Source organism: Lasioglossum baleicum, chromosome 17, assembly GCF_051020765.1.
Source record: "Lasioglossum baleicum chromosome 17, iyLasBale1, whole genome shotgun sequence".
NCBI classification, from domain to species: domain Eukaryota; kingdom Metazoa; phylum Arthropoda; class Insecta; order Hymenoptera; family Halictidae; genus Lasioglossum; species Lasioglossum baleicum.
This window is the reverse complement of record NC_134945.1, coordinates 4,188,835-4,205,199: the sequence shown is the minus strand read 5'-3', so window position 1 is coordinate 4,205,199 and position 16,365 is coordinate 4,188,835. Positions and strand designations below refer to the sequence as shown.

Sequence of the window (16,365 nt, the reverse complement as noted above, 5' to 3'; positions counted from 1 at the left end):
GACGCACATACAAAGAATATTTTAGATGCTGTTGCAAATACTATAAAATCTGAATGCGAAGACTGTAAAGCATTGTGTCAAGTTGCAGAATTAGAAAAGCTATTTGACAGTGATTTCCTAATGGATACTTTTATTCAATTATTACTAATAATATATGCGACAGTAATATAACACAAAGAGCCATGCAATACCTGGAAGAAAATATAATTTTTAAAACTACACATGATGTACATGCCGGAAAATTAAAATATCATATTTTTTACCAAATTTTTAATTACATGTTAAATATGTATATAAAACATATAAATGACATACTAAGGGGAAAATTAAAAAATGTTCAAGAATCACAAACACTGTTATTCAACAAAGCATCGCAATATTATACAAAACATTGTAAACGAAAATAAATTTATAATGAACATTTAATTTTATTTGAAACTGTATAAATTTCTACCCTTTTCACACTTTAAATATTGATTGTACGCATGTACATATAGCTACGGTATAGAGTTGTGTGAGTCACGCGAGTAACTGTGTATAGGTGAGTTAGCGTTTATATCTATACAGTGTGTCTCAAAATTAGGTCCGGAGCCGAATTGGAGGTTCCTGCGATCATTTCAAGCGACATTTTTCTTTGAAATAATGTCGTCCGCGGCTTCGTTAACGAGTTATTAAGGGGGCCGTCTCCTCAAGTGACCTTGGACGAGATTGATCGTCACGCTATAAACGAGCAAGCGGCCGGTAGACGAAGCAAAATAATAACATTTCTGTCCAGTAGGGGAGCTGGGTACACCTTCTAGAGTTGAATGTCGAGCAGCGCCAACGAGATATCCTTACGACGGTGACAGCAGTCACTGTAGCGCACTGTAGCGGTAAAACAGAGGAAGCAGAAAATATGTTGCCGGTAAGATAGGATTCGTCAGCAAGCGTGACATCACAATTTGGCTGACGCAATGCTGCAGCGTTGGTGTGCTCAAGCAAGAGAGTGTTGATGCATACTGCATACACACCGCTCGAGCGACGTGTACGTGTGCCTACGGCCTACGAGCATGACAAGATTTCGCGACGATTGCCCTTCTATTTCTCGATAACGCAACGATGGGGCTTTTTCGTAATAAAAATCCGTTAGATGAAACATCAATCTGGTGCGCTGTTTGCTTCAAAAGTCATTCCTTTAGGTTTCCAAACAATAGTTTTGGAATATTCAGCTGCATGTTGCCCGTCGGAGAAGCTATGATCGCCGGCGTGACGTAACAGTATGGCTGACGATGCTGCAGCGTCGGTGTGCTCAAGCGTGAAAGTAGTGGTGCATACACACCGCTCGAGCGACGTGTATGTACAATGTCCGTGTGCCTACTGGTGCCTACGGCCTACGCCTACGAGCATCGCAAGGGTCCGGGATTCGCGTATAAAAGAAGTCCGTATTTATAGATACCCCGCTGGGCGACGCTGGCTCGAAAAAAACATAAGTTGCTGCTTCTCTCCTTCTCTTGCTAGCTAAGACAGTCCCCACCACGCCCACTCCGCTAAAGGGGTAGCAGCAACATGTGTTTTTTGAGCCAGCGTCGCCCAGGTCTGGATTACGGGAAGGGGATACATAACGCAAAGGGTACGGGATACATAACACAACACAAGTGTAGTAAGATTTGTTAATATTTATTTCGTCATTATAAAGTTTATTTAGTAACAGTTGTTGACTATAATACTTTTTCCTCCCGCGCTCCTACCGCCTCCTCCGCGTCCCCCGCGCTCGCCGCGATGCCGCTCTCTCTCTCTCTTCTTCTCTCGCAATATTCTTGTCTGTAACATATAAATACAACATTAATGCAACGAAGACTATATAAAATACGTATATGTGTATGTAGTTAGAAGACAACTCACTAGTTGATTATCGGAGAGCTCCGGCTCCCTCCCAATGAGCACAGGAATATCCATGTTCGTCCAAGGATCATCCACGAACAGTACATTTTCTTCTTACTTCCGACTGCTGTAACTTCTTGGTTCCGCTTCCTGCTGTCTTCTTTCAAACTCTCTGGGTCTGTTTAGAGTCAGCAATTCCCCGCTGGAGGCTGTAACTAGAAATAAAATATGTTTTTATGAAAAAAGATATACTAATTACAGTAATAGGATGAGATGTACAGCTATGATTATGAATATAATAATTTATATAATATATAATATATAATATAATAATTTAATGTTCAATCCTAAGTAGCCACGTACGTCCCTAAAACGTACGGTTCACGTCCAAACGTCCTACGTCCATTCTGCGTACGTTTTAGGGACGTACGTGGCTACTTGTGGCTACTTGGGATACGTAGAGCGATTCTTTTTGTATCTACATACCAATATTGCTGATGCAGCGGACAGTGTTCCGATATGGTGCATCTTTTCTCGCGCATGCGCGACGATTTCAGGTTAGATTCATAAAGCGGCCCTGCTCAAACGTCCAATTTGGTAAAACCTAAGAAACGGACATTCCTAAAACGTCCAAAATTTAAGTCCTAGGGAACTTTGGTAAAAGAAACGGACATTACTAAAACGTCCAAAATTTAAGTCCTAGAGACAATCTTGGAAAGTACTGAATGGACGTAGGATATTTGGACGTGAACTGGAACTGAAACGTACGTTTTGGGGACGTACGTGGCAGTGATGCAAGAACCGAGGCACTGATGCCAAGGCTGTGGTACTGTGGTACTAAACCATACCCCCACCATAGCCTACTATTGCCCCTACGAATCCTTTCCAACACGCCCGCGCGCTACACTCACCAGCGTACCTCTATGGATAGAGTAGACTACGCCAAAGTTGGACGCTGTCAAAAGTTTTGACTTTTTTATCAGCCACTCTGCGCTTTTCCATTGTCCAACTGTATTCCGCTGAACGTTGTCCCTATCCTATTTCCAATCGCTTAGCATTTTCAAATGATTTTCCCTTGCTAGAATATATATAGGTTCCTCCATGTCTGGCGCCTGTGCATTTGGTCCGTAATCAGCATCTTTCGTTGCACGGAACTTGTTGCATGTTCTCTTCGTAGTCCTCTGTCTTTGGTTATTTGCCAAGACTCTCTTTCTGCGTCGTTCCTCCATCTTTAGCAAAACTTTTGGCGGCTCGTTTTGAAACTCTCTCTATAAACAAGACAATACATCCTTCGTGTTGTACTGAATTACAGCAGCGTGACATCTTGCACTGTATGATCCCCTTTGGCCGAAATGTAATCTCTTTCCGCCAGTGTACTTCGGGATTATGGAATTGAAGCTCTCCACCATGTTATTGTTGGTCAGGTAGAGGAGACTCTCTGCATGCGCCGCCAGGCGTCCAATGATCTCCTCTATCTGTTGATACACTCCTATGTTCGTTAAATCTGGAACAATGTTTTCTTCATCTTCCTTCGGTGTCCCATCGCAGAAGTATCTTATTTCGTTGCACCGTTTGTGCTCTCCAAAAACATGACTGGGTACATTCGTTACATCTTCATATAACTTCCTTATCTTCTCTGCTAGAGGCAAATCCTCATTGGCTCTGTGTTCTGCAGCTTTCACAATTCCCGTTCGCATCCGCCGAATACATGCTTCCACGATTCGCCTGTAGTACCCGGCTGGAGTCTTCTTCGCAATTTCTTTCATTTTGTGGCAGAAATTGCGCAACAAATGATTCGTGCATTCTATTTTCTTCACGCGAATCAACGTCTTGTATGGATCACAGTCCAGAATTGTTTTGTAGACGCTGCTGTCGCCGTCACCAATGATCGTCGAATATATCAATCCTCGTTTTTCAATACTTGTCCTGAAGCCTTCTGCGATGGCGTCGCTCTCCATTTTGGTGGACGTTTCGTTTCTGCTCCAATTCTTGAAACATTCGTGTTCCCGCGGTTCTTGATCCTTCTTCGACGCTTCACGACAAATGCTGCAGTCTTTATTCCTGACTCCCACGAATAAAACTTTCTTCGTGTAATAGCCTATTATCACGCCGACACCAGCTATGGAGTCATATTTTCCTGTTCGGTAAGACCTCTTCATCCAGGTTCCGTCACACACGACAGGAATATGTGGAATTCCGTTTATGACATCGCCTCTTTCAATGGCTAGTCTTATCTCCTCTGCGGCCGCTGCTAACATTACCTTTTCCGCAGCAGCAATTACTTTAAGGACGACGACGTCATGACAACTCTGATATTTTTTCTTGCTCATCATGGGGATGTTCAGGGCCGCCAAAAATTCTTCCGCTTGTGCGTATCCGCCTCCGGTGGTTATTGTTCCGGCGACTACACCGTGGTTGATGTTCATCGCTTTAGTATCACCACGTTGGCTACGGACATTTGCTCTATGATCGCACATCGTGCATTTCAGAACCATAGTTGTTTCCAAGCCCGATCTAATCATCTTTTCTATTTGCAGATTCTTGGTTGTACATCCGTATTTTTTCGAATGCTCGCTTGCCTCCTGTACCTGGTAAAAGACGTGGCGCATGTCAGCTATGCTCAACCCTTCCGAAAGGGATGATACTTCCTCTGGTTCGGTCGTCGTTTCTTTTTCTACGACGAAGTACTCCTCTTCGTCGGTGGCAGTTTCTGCCTGCACGTCGCATGTTACTTCTTTGTTTCCTATGGACTCTGCCATGAAATTTTCGGTGTTCGCGTCGCACACCATTTCCACTTCGTCGGTGGCAGTTTCTGCCTGCACGTCGCATGTTACTTCTTCCACGACGAAGTGCTCCTCTTCGTCGGTGGCAGTTTCTGCCTGCACGTCGCATGTTACTTCTTTGTTTCTTATGGACTCTGCCATGAAATTTTCGGTGTTTGCGTCGCACACCATTTCCACTTCGTCGGTGGCAGTTTCTGCCTGCACGTCGCATGTTACTTCTTCCACGACGAAGTGCTCCTCTTCGTCGGTGGCAGCTTCTGCCTGCGCGTCGAATATTATTTCTTCCACTACGAAGTACTCCTCTTCGTCGGTGGCAGTTTCTGCCTGCACGTCGCATGTTACTTCTTCGATTCCTTTGGGCACTGCCATGAAATTTTCGATGTTTGTGTCCCACACCATTTCCTCTTCAAGTGCACTTGATACCGGTACTGCATTTTCCGCTGCTGTACAATGCTTCTCCGTGGCAAGCTTTGCTAACTGCTGTCTTCTGCAAATAGAATACAAAAAAAAACTTGCTATAGGGATATGGTCTCCCCTTTACAGATCTGTTTTTGAAAATGGTGATACTTAAAAAAATCGCGAAATTAAAATTATTTCAAGTGAACGCTGCTTCGCCTGTCGCCGAACTATCATTCACCCCTTCATCTTGACTCTTCGATTTGGGGCTGCAGTTCTTCTTTCTTGACTTATGCACTTGTTTTTTGTTGTCTTCCACAAATGAAAGGATTCTTCCGTCTTCCGTGACGACACGTCCTCTTCGTAAATCTTCACGAAGGTAAATGCTCTTGCGGTCGCATACAAGAAAGTACACGGAGGGTGGCAAACGTAGCCGTCCAGCGGCTATACCGCGCGCTGGCGGCCGTCCGAGGCTGAATATCGCGATGCAGCGTTCATGTAAGATAATTTTAATTTTGACAACTTTAAATTATCAACCTTTTTAAAAACAGGTCCGTAAAGGGGACACTTGCGGCTATATACTCGTTTTTGCCCTTGAGACGAAGTATATGGTCGATGGAATCAATTAAAAAGCAATTATTTGCCTTCTCTAACATTCAGTGAGGAAAGCAGATGTTCCGATACTTGTAAAAGTAAAGCATATATAGAAAGACCAATTTTCGATGTTCCATTATCTTTTATTATAGTATAGTATAGTCAGAAATAAAAAACAAAGAATCAATCAATTAAAAAAAAATAGTCGAATGATCCATCGGGCATACAATTCGGCTCAAGGACACTTTTCACCATCTTACCCGGTTACAAAGGAATTAAATAATTAAACAATATTAATATTGGTAAAATAAAATTATTATATAAATTTTTTCTCGATCCCCCCTATTTGTAAAAACATTAAATAAAATATAACATTATATAAAATAGATATTTAAACAATTTTGTTTTGAAAAAAAAAATCAATGAAAATTAATTAAAAAATGCTGTTTGACAAATGCAAAAACTATTTAATAACCTACAGGTAACAATGACTACTTTGATTCACCCCGATTATGTTAACATTTAAATATAATATGTTGTGCCATTCAACATTCTGAACCACTTTTCCCTACATATGTTACCGCTGCTCGGTCTTATTTTACGATATATTCGCGAAAAACTGGAGTTCCCACTGCATTCAATTTTGCCTGTATGTACATACTACGTACACGTCTGAGAGTCCGTGGCAAGCGTATGCGTCAGCAAAAGTGCGAGCCGAGTGCGAGACGAGTCGAGTACTCGCACGAAACGAGTGGCTCGCATGAAGGAATCAACTCGAATTAAATTCAAGTGTGATACGACATTGAAGTTCTCGCAGTGCCACGTTTAAATTTTTATGTTGGATGTGTCTTATCGTTATTATTAATGTATATTTTTTCATATTTTACCGACTTTGCGAACAGGTTTTAAAAAATTGGACATTTCCATAAATTCTAAAAAATATCAAAGTTTGGGAGATACCAGGTATATAAAAATTCAGTAATGAGATATTGTTTAAACAACCGTTTTTTATTTTTTTCGGAATTTTTTATATAGTGCATCGTATTTTTAAAAAAATAAAAATAAATTATTCCGATATTTCTTTACCTTTTGTAGGTGTATTATGTAATAGTGAACATTTTTAACAAACGTAAAAATGCAATATAAATATTGCTTCGACAATATATTTAGAATATCACTATAACAATTATATGGTTAGGAAAGAAGAAAAAAAGTGTTTAACGAAACAGAAAATCAATCGGTGTGGGATTCGTTCTGGGGTCCAACATTCGATTCGCAACGGGAGACCTTGCCGTCTGCACTAATCGTATCTGCTGGAAGTCTTGTTCACATATTAAAATATAGGCAAATAAAATATTTTTAAAATGATTTTCTTAAAGTTTGTATATTATTTTTCTGAATACAAGAATGTTCACTATTACATAATACACCTACAAAAGGTAAAGAAATATCGAAAAAATTGATTTTTATTATTTTTAACACCAAACCTAGTGAGGACTAAAAATTCTATTTATTTACATTTCGTGCAATTTTTATTACAATATGTACTTGTGTGGATAAAGAAGTTTATCGAATCAATGCACTATACAACGATGCACTACATACAAATTTCTGAAAAAAATTAAAAACGGTTGTTTCAACAATATCTCATTACTGAATTTTTATACATGTAACTGGTATCTCCCAAACTTCAATAGGAAATATGCATTTTTTCGAATGTTTGGTATTTTCCAATTTTTTAAAACCTGTTCGCACACAAAGTATGTAAAATCTGAAAAAATATACATTAATAATCACGATAAGACACATCCAACTAGAGCTAGTACCTTTACCCGAGTATGTATATGGGATACCCGGGTACTCGGGTAATTTTCGTTTACCCGGGTATCTCATGGCTTACCCGAGTAGCCGACTATCTCATAAGTCACAGTTCTACATCCAACTTAATAATTTGAACGTGGCACTGCGAGAACTTCAAAGTCGTATTACGCTTGAATTTATTTCGAGTCGATTCCTTCATGTAAGCCGTTCGTTTCGTACGAATGGCACGCTCGGTGCGAGCCGAGCTAAGCTCGACTGGATTGATCGAGCCGATGAATAGTCAGCATGGTGCAACCGTTCATCAGCTTCAGGGACTGAAAACTGTTATGATATCGGTTCCGGTTCTGGAAACAGTTATGAAGAACCGAAATGATGTTATAACTGTTACGAGAATATCGGTTCTGGCTTATATCGGTTACGGTTACGGTTCTGGAGAACCGATATTATTTCGGTTCTATAACTGTTATTTTTCGGTTCTGGATTTCGGTTCCGGATTTCGGTTCTATCATTCTGTATTCTGTATTGGGTTCGGTCAGTTCGGTCTTATATATTTATTATGTAAGTAGATATTTTTCGTTATTTATAATTCAAACAATCTTTAAATAAATAAATTTTTATAATTTATTCCTATATTCGTTACTTAAATTGTTATTTCACTAATTTATTGAATTTCAATAATTTTGTGTACAGATTTTTATAATTTGTTTCAACAATTATTTTAACAATAAATTATTGAAATAACAATTCAAATAACGAATATAGAAACAAATTATAAAAATTTGTTTAAACAATTATTTTAACAATAAATTATTGAAATAACAATTTAAGTAACGAATTTAGAAACAAATTATAAAAATTTGTTTAAACAATTATTTTAACAATAAATTATTGAAATAACAATTTAAGTAACGAATATAGAAACAAATTATAAAAATTTATTTATTTAAAGATTGTTTAAATTGTAACAGACCTGTACGAGGCAGGCCTGTCACTATGAGACGACGCCGAAGATCACCGAACGCGCCGTCCGTATACGACGCGCTACGTTGCACGATCCCGCGCTCCAAGCCATATTCGGCGGGAAACGGACGCCGAGGTTCCGCCATCTTGAGGAAAGCGGAAACTCGACGTCACACATCCGTTTCCTTCACACCATTCCCCCACCACCAATCTTCGCCTATAAAAGGCGATGCAAACGAGGCACGGGCCTCTTTTCCAGCCTGGGCAGCATCCTGGGCACATCCCAAAGTATTGGTAAGTGTTATTGATACTTTCCTACTTTCCCACGCTCGTCGTCGAGTTGTCCGCAGCATCGGCCTCCTCGACACCGGCGTTTCCTACCGGCGTGACAGCAAGCACGCCAAACAGAGAGGGCAGCATCCTTCTCTGCCGTTCGGGCAGCATCCCGAACACCCTTCTCGGGCAGCATCCCGAGAACTCCGACAGCTACCGGAGACGATTAAATGTAGGGGCAGCATCCTCTACATTTGCCGTAGAACCGCCACGAGGGACTTCCCAACTCGTGGCCGGGTTTTCCTGAACCGTTCCTCCTGAACCCAGTCGCCGGTATCCATCACCAGGTCCACGCGATCGCGTCGCACAGTGGTCCCAAAGCCCGAAAACGTGGACAAAACCTAAAAAATGAACTTTCAGCTAGGTAAGTTTTAATTGTGGGGTTGGCTACTCTAAGAGTATGTCTACTTGGAGGTAAACGGCAAAAAGGTCGCATTTTTATACCTGACCAACAGTCGCAGTCCGAACTTCGGTTTCATTAGACAGTGCCTTCGTACTCTTCCAAGCTCAGTGCGAGATCTAACTGTACAGTGCGTAAATTGTATTGGAACGTATCGATTTTAAGTGTGCATTATGGATGCTGTTTGTGGAGGTAAGTTGCATAGTTTTTAGTGCAAAATATTTATTATTAACTGATAACTATGTATGGAGAAGAAAGGGTAAAAGTGAAGGCATAAATTTTAAAGATTTGGGTAAAAGTTGAGTCTCGTGCAATTTCTTGCGCTAAAACTTGTTCGAGCTTCTAGTTTATACTATTATGTTGCAATTCTTAAAAAAATTAGCTGCCCCAATTTGCCCCGTTTTTCGTATCACTGTTTTTTGTAATGCAGAGTAGGTATTTTGTGAGCTTCCGTTGCATTTCTTCTCAAACTGTGAGAGATATCCACCAAGTTTTTCTATAAAATTTAAACAGTTTTTGAAGGATTATGCTTAGAACGTATGGAGGACACAAATTGCCAGTTTTTTTTATAAACAATCATACAATATATCTGAAATTTTTTTATATTTTTCGAAGACAAACGCTGGTTTTATACGTAAAGTAACGTGAATGCTTCTTTGGGAACTATGAAGTGCGAATACCTGCTTTATACAATACAAAGGGTAGAGTTGGCCTTCCCGAGAGTCAGTCGTCCCCCTCGTAGAGATCAATATGAAAGAGCGAGAGGGAAGGTAGAGGGGTGGTCAGGTAATCCCCGACCAACACACAAATATGCTTTGCTTTTACTTTGACTCTTAAACAGATGTTTAACCCTCTAATTTTTGACCGTCAAGATGGTATATTGTACCTGAGGGAACCCCGAGAAACTGTGAACGTGTCTGTATTAGTGAAGGTGGTGAGTCAGAAATGACCCCCCGGCACAGCACTATAGATCCCAGTACTCCGATGGTTGAAACGTAATATTTATTTACGACATATTTATTTATTTAAATGTAATATTCAGTTTTGTAATATTTATATTTTTTCCATTTATTTTCAGGATCTCGTGATAGTGAAATTCGATTCACAAGAAAACAAGTTTTTCTCATGATAAAACACTCTTTGAATCAGAAAAATGATGTCATAATTGATGATTTAAAAAACAAAGTGTTGGAGAAAAATAAATGCATCATCGAAGTAGACAATGAAATGAAGTCTGCCCTGGCGAAATTATTTTACGCAATGCGCGGAAGGTGGCGAAGTTATAAGAGGACAGAGAGCAGATTTTTTACAAAATGTGCCGATTGGCTGAATGAAATGGTAGCCTTTCGGATACCTGTAGCTGCAGTCACTCAACCTGCACAGAAAGGCGGTGGCCGTCCTTCTGTAGAATTTATAAATTGTACTGAACATACAAAGCGGAGGAAAACGGAAGAGATCCGATCTACTGTCTCGGTACAAGAACTATCTTACGCTACACAAATGAGCCTTCGAGCAACTGGAAATTTGGCTGCGTCGAAAGTTCTGCAAAACATTATAAAAAATCCATCAAAAGCTGCAGAATACATTGAATCTTCAAAATTCAAAAAGGAGAAATCATTATCCGCCGAAGCTGCAGTAGCATATATTGTTGAAAAACACTTGTCAAAAGGCGACTACGTAGACCTAAGAATACTAGCTTTGGAAAATAATTCTCATTTATTTCCAAGCTATAAACTTATATTAAACTGTAAAAAAGAATGCTATCCTCCCACAGCGGATATTATTATTAAGGAATACAGTGCGGAAGTCAAATTGCAGGGTCTCTTAGACCATACCACCCGACGTATTTTACTAGTACAAAATACTGTAATTAATAGGTTGGAGGAGAAAACACTAAAAAGTATGATGCTAATTTGCAAATGGGGGTGTGACGGAACCTCCGGGCAAAGTATCTACAAACAAACATTCTCCGATAATACAAAATGGGATAGCGATATATTTTTGACAACAATAGTTCCACTACAGTTGTTGTCTGAAGATGGAACTATCATATGGAAAAATCCAAGGACTTCCTCACCTCGTTTCTGTAGGCCAATAAAAATTCAATTTCTCCACGAAACGACAGAAGTCACTATCAACGAGGTTTCAGAAATAGAGGAGCAAATAATACACCTGAAACCACTGGAAACGGTAATAGGAGGAAAAGAAGTTGTAGTAAAATATAACTTAAATTTAACTATGGTCGACGGAAAAGTGTGCAATGCTGTCACACACACTGCTTCTGCGCAACGTTGTTTCCTATGTGGAGCAACGTCAAAACAATTTAATGATTTAGACATGATTGCACAGAAGGAAGTAAATCAAGATCACGTGCGTTTCGGGCTTTCTACGCTACATGCTTGGATACGTTTCTTTGAATGCTGTTTGCATCTGTCCTATAAATTGGGCATTCAAAAATGGCAAGCACGCAATCACGAAGAAAAAGAAAAGGTACAAGAACGGAAACGTATCATTCAAAACGGTCTCCGTTGTGAATTAGGATTAGTTGTAGATATGCCTAAGCCGGGATTTGGTACTACCAATGATGGCAATACAGCCCGACGATTTTTTGAAGACTATAAGATATCAGCTCTTGTAACCGGAGTTGATGAAACGCTAATTAAACGTTTCTATATTATACTGCAGGTAATTTCAAGCAGTCTTAACTCTAATAAAGAGAATTAATGAACATTAATTATATTTTTTTCATATTGTATTGCAGGTTATTTCAAGTGGATTTGGAATAGATTCCACAAAATTTTATCAATATTCCATGGACACTGCGAAGCTGTACGTGGATCTGTATCCTTGGTATTATATGCCGACCTCTGTGCATAAACTATTAATTCATGGAGCCCAGATAATACAAACATCAAACCTTCCTATTGGACAAATGTCTGAGGACGCTCAGGAGTCTCTTAATAAATGTATCAAAAAATTTAGAGAAAATTTATCACGGAAATCTTCTCGTCTTAAAACGATGGAGGATGTAATGCATCGACTTCTTTTAAATTCCGACCCGTATATATCGAGTTTCAGAAAATTACCAAAAAAAAAATTACGCAGCCTATTTCCAGAAGCAATTGCATTGCTACAGACACCGGAAGTAAATAACAGAATAGAAGAGACGGAACCAGATGCCGATACTGAGTAGATGTTCAAAATGTTATCCTGTTATATTATATCGTAATTTATATTATATTGTAATTTATATTCTATTATATTATTATATTATATTGATATTATATTATATACTATGTATTAAAAACTAAGTTATCTTTTTTTTTAATTAATTTGATTTATAATGACTATGTTTAAAATCTTGATAAACAATTTTTGAGAATAACGAATAATTTTGTGCCGCCATATTGAATTCGCCATCTTGTTTTTTGTAATTTTAAGTTCAGATTCGTAATCAGCAACCCCTAAAACGGGTTAATACCAATTTTCAAGCTGATCCAATAATTTTTTAATGTTTATGTCCGCCATATTGGATCCGCCATCTTGTTTTTGTAATTTTAAGTTCAGATTCGTAATCAGCAACCCCTAAAACGGGTTAATACCAATTTTCAAGCTGATCCAATAATTTTTTAATGTTTATGTCCGCCATATTGGATCCGCCATCTTGTTTTTTGTAATTTTAAGTTCAGATTCGTAATCAGCAACCCCTAAAACGGGTTAATACCAATTTTCAAGCTGATCCAATAATTTTTTAATGTTTATGTCCGCCATATTGGATCCGCCATCTTGTTTTTTGTAATTTTAAGTTCAGATTCGTAATCAGCAACCCCTAAAACGGGTTAATACCAATTTTCAAGCAGATCCAATAATTTTTTAATGTTTATGTCCGCCATATTGGATCCGCCATTTTATTTTTTTTTATTTTAAGTTCAGATTCGTAATCAGCAACCCCAAAAACGGGTTAATACCAATTTTCAAGCAGATCCAATAATTTTTTAATACGATTTGAGGTTTTGTCCACGTTTTCGGGCTTTGGGACCACTGTGCGTCGCGCCGCGATAAACGGTCGCACCAGAAGCACCAGAAGCGCCAGTAGAAGCACGGGCCGGTAACACGATTCATCCACACAATGAGTCCGCGAACGTACGTTGAGTGAGCCCGGAAATACATAAACACGTTGTCGTTATTTCACACCCCGCGCACTTCGTCCAATTTCAGCTTCCGTCGATTCTCTCGCCGATTCACGAACCTGGCACGACGAGCTATCGCAGCACGAGAGGGTACGACGCCGCGACGACATCTCCGCCGGAAGCAGAACCGTTACATGGCGCCCGAACAGGGACCTGGTGCGAAAATCACGCGTCGGAATAACGGCCACGTGGCAAAATTTCGAGGTTAGCGTGCGGACACCTCGCCGGTCGGAAGTGATGCATCGCGCGCGGCATCTCGCGTTCGATCAGGATGACCAGTGACATCGGACAAGTGTGACAGTGCCGCGACATCTAGCGCCGATCGCCAGTGACAGTGCCGACGAACACGAGTGCGAGTGCGCGCCATCTCGGGGCACCCAGCGTTACTGCAACCGCACGGGCAAAATTCGAACGCGTCGCGTAAACCAAGGACACAGTGCAGCCGACAGGGCATGCCCCAGGACCCGGTACGAGTCACCAGGATACAAGTGAACCGAATCCTCACCGAACTGCGACGTCTACGTGTACCAATCACCGGGACACCGGAGGAACTCCGACAACACTGGGAAAACTGTATCCGTGAGCAGACGGAGGACCTGTTCTGTCTGCCCGAACGATTGTTCAGGATGGACGACCCGAAACCAGCGGCCAGCGGGCCGCCCGCACAACCACCCACGCAAACGTTCATCACCGTCGAGTCGCCAGACGACCCCGGAAGAAACATGGATCGCATGCGAAAATGGGCATGTACCACGGACGGGAAAGACCCGCATGCATTCGTGGAACGTCTCGCGGAGTTACAAGAGACGTACTGCCTCTCCGACGCGGAATTATTGCGGGGAATTACCGAGCTCGTGCGCGGAGACGCGCAAGTCTGGTACCGTAATAGCAAACACGGGATCAACACGTGGGCGGACTTCAAAAAGAAGTTCATAGCTAACTTCGCCGCGGAACAAACACAGCTGCAGCGGGAACGGGAAGCCCGAGAACGCGTGCAGAAGCCCGGAGAGCCGTTTCAAAAATATATGAACGCTCTCATCACGTTGATGCGACGGGCCGACATACCGACCACCGATTACCTCGAGACGGTGTACGAAAACATGTTACCAGAACATACCGTCGTCGTCAACCCGGCACACGTCAAAGATCTGGATGACCTATTGGGCCAGGTGCAACGCATCGAGAGGGCCCTCGAGCGAAAAAACAAAATGCAGCGGCCTCCTACACGGGGCACCGCCTACGAAGCCGGCCCGGAACATCGCACGCCTGACGTGGCGGCCACAAGCGGCGCCGGTCAGCAATCGGCAACGGCCGCGAACGATAGATACAGCCCCATCACGCATTGCTGGCGGTGCAAACAGCGGGGCCACAACCGTTTCGAATGCCGTAACATATACCGCCGATTTTGTGCACGGTGCGGACGCGACGGAGTGCTCACACGGGAGTGTCACCCGCCAAGCAACCAGTACACCGGGAATACGTCGGGAAACGGGTCAAGGGGCCTGTCGCAGTAGACCGACCGCAGGCCCCGGTAATAAATTTTACACCCAGACCACGGTTATCGATACTAATCCTGGGCCGACAGGTAGAAGCCCTCCTCGACACAGGCGCACAACTGTCTTGCGTCAACGAAGACGTGCAAGAATGGGCCCGAGAACAGGGCATCGTTCCCCAAGCAACCACCGGCCTGGTCGGAATGGCGGACGGATCGAATACACGACCCAACGGCACGCTACGACTCCCATTCGTCACCATGGGATATGAATGGGAACACGAATTTACCGTGCTGCCCAAGATGGGGCCGCAGGTACTACTGGGCATACAGACGATAGCCGCTCTGGGAATCAATATACAACCTCCGGCCGACGGCGCCGCGTGGCCCGTGGCGTACATCGCCGAAGCACAGCCGGATCCAGAAACAGAGAAAGGTTTACGCACCCTCAGCACCGCTGACCGCGAGCGACTGGATAGTTTCGTCGCCACAGAAATGGAGTTATTTCGCACAGTGTCCGGCCGTACCAATCTTGTACAACACCGAATTAAGCTGAAGGACGAGACTCCGGTCAAACAACGGTACCGCCCCCGAAACCCAGCAATGCAGGCCGTCATGGACACTGAGGTCGAAACAATGTTACGAGACGGGGTAATCGAGCCCTCCAGCAGCCCCTGGAGCTCGCCCGTCGTCGTCGTGAGGAAAAAGGACGGGAAGCCACGGTTCTGCGTCGACTTCAGGAAGTTGAACGAGCGATCAGAGAAAGACGCGTATCCGCTGCCGCACATACAAGCAACGCTTGACAAGCTGCGCGGCGCCAAGTTCCTAACGACGCTCGACCTGAAGAACGGATATTGGCAGGTGCCCTTAGAAGACACCAGCCGACCGCTGACGGCGTTCACGGTGCCCGGCAAAGGGCTCTTCCAGTTCAAAGTAATGCCGTTTGGCCTGCACTCGGCACCAGCAACGTTCCAGCGACTCCTAGACCGTATCATCGGACCGGAACTAGAGCCCTACGCCTTCGCCTACCTAGACGACATTATTATCGTCAGCCCGACATTTGAAGCCCACCAGCAGCATCTGCGTGAGGTCTTCAAACGCCTGCGGGCCGCCGGGCTCAGGCTGAACCCAGATAAATGTCGCTTCGGCGTGGACAGCCTCCGATACTTGGGACACGTGGTGGACCAACGAGGAATACGCACCGACCCGGAGAAAACAGACGCGATCGCCAAAATCGCCACGCCCAAAAACATCCGGGACGTACGACGATTCCACGGGATGGCGTCATGGTACCGCCGGTTCGTACCAAATTTTGCCGAGTTAATGGAACCACTAACCAAACTCACGCGGAAAAACGCGAAATGGAGGTGGTCCGAGGCCGAAGAAACGGACTTCCAGGAAATGAAGCGGAAACTCGTCGCCGCCCCAATACTGGCGTGCCCAGACTTTTCGGAGCGTTTTACGCTCCAAACGGACGCCAGCGACTACGGGCTAGGAGTGGTCCTAACACACGGCACAGGAGACGAGGAAAGGGTT

General features: G+C 42.7%; 2 protein-coding genes and 1 long non-coding RNA gene across 5 annotated transcripts in view; 1 reads left to right on the top strand and 2 right to left on the bottom strand.

Moving 5' to 3' along the window:
• Positions 1 to 1,529: 1,529 nt before the first annotated feature.
• Positions 1,530 to 2,653, bottom strand: LOC143217630 (uncharacterized). The gene is made up of 3 exons (XR_013010873.1): positions 2,347 to 2,653; positions 1,882 to 2,075; positions 1,530 to 1,800 (listed from the first exon to the last, which is right to left on the bottom strand). It is a non-coding gene; the product is annotated as an uncharacterized LOC143217630 (long non-coding RNA).
• Positions 1,975 to 16,365, bottom strand: part of LOC143217524 (uncharacterized) — a 44,107-nt gene continuing 29,716 nt past the window's right edge. Inside the window, exons 2-5 of the mRNA XM_076441906.1 lie at positions 3,171 to 5,130; positions 2,940 to 3,128; positions 2,780 to 2,897; positions 1,975 to 2,075 (exon numbers count right to left, since the gene is read on the bottom strand). Of these exons, the coding sequence (XP_076298021.1) occupies positions 1,975 to 2,075; positions 2,780 to 2,897; positions 2,940 to 3,128; positions 3,171 to 5,130 (2,368 nt within the window). The remainder of the gene's footprint in view (positions 2,076 to 2,779; positions 2,898 to 2,939; positions 3,129 to 3,170; positions 5,131 to 16,365) is intronic.
• On the top strand, positions 9,051 to 13,189 carry LOC143217569 (uncharacterized). Of its 3 annotated transcripts, XM_076441976.1 has the most exons (5): positions 9,051 to 9,339; positions 9,763 to 9,933; positions 10,020 to 10,142; positions 10,226 to 11,832; positions 11,909 to 13,189. In XM_076441976.1, exons 4-5 carry the CDS (start codon positions 10,273 to 10,275, stop codon positions 12,338 to 12,340), a joined length of 1,992 nt encoding a protein of 663 aa, XP_076298091.1. In that variant the 5' UTR covers positions 9,051 to 9,339; positions 9,763 to 9,933; positions 10,020 to 10,142; positions 10,226 to 10,272; the 3' UTR covers positions 12,341 to 13,189. The 3 variants fall into 3 exon arrangements, with proteins under 3 accessions (XP_076298091.1, XP_076298094.1, XP_076298092.1); XM_076441979.1 differs by lacking the exon at positions 9,763 to 9,933; XM_076441977.1 differs by having other exon boundaries at positions 9,051 to 10,142.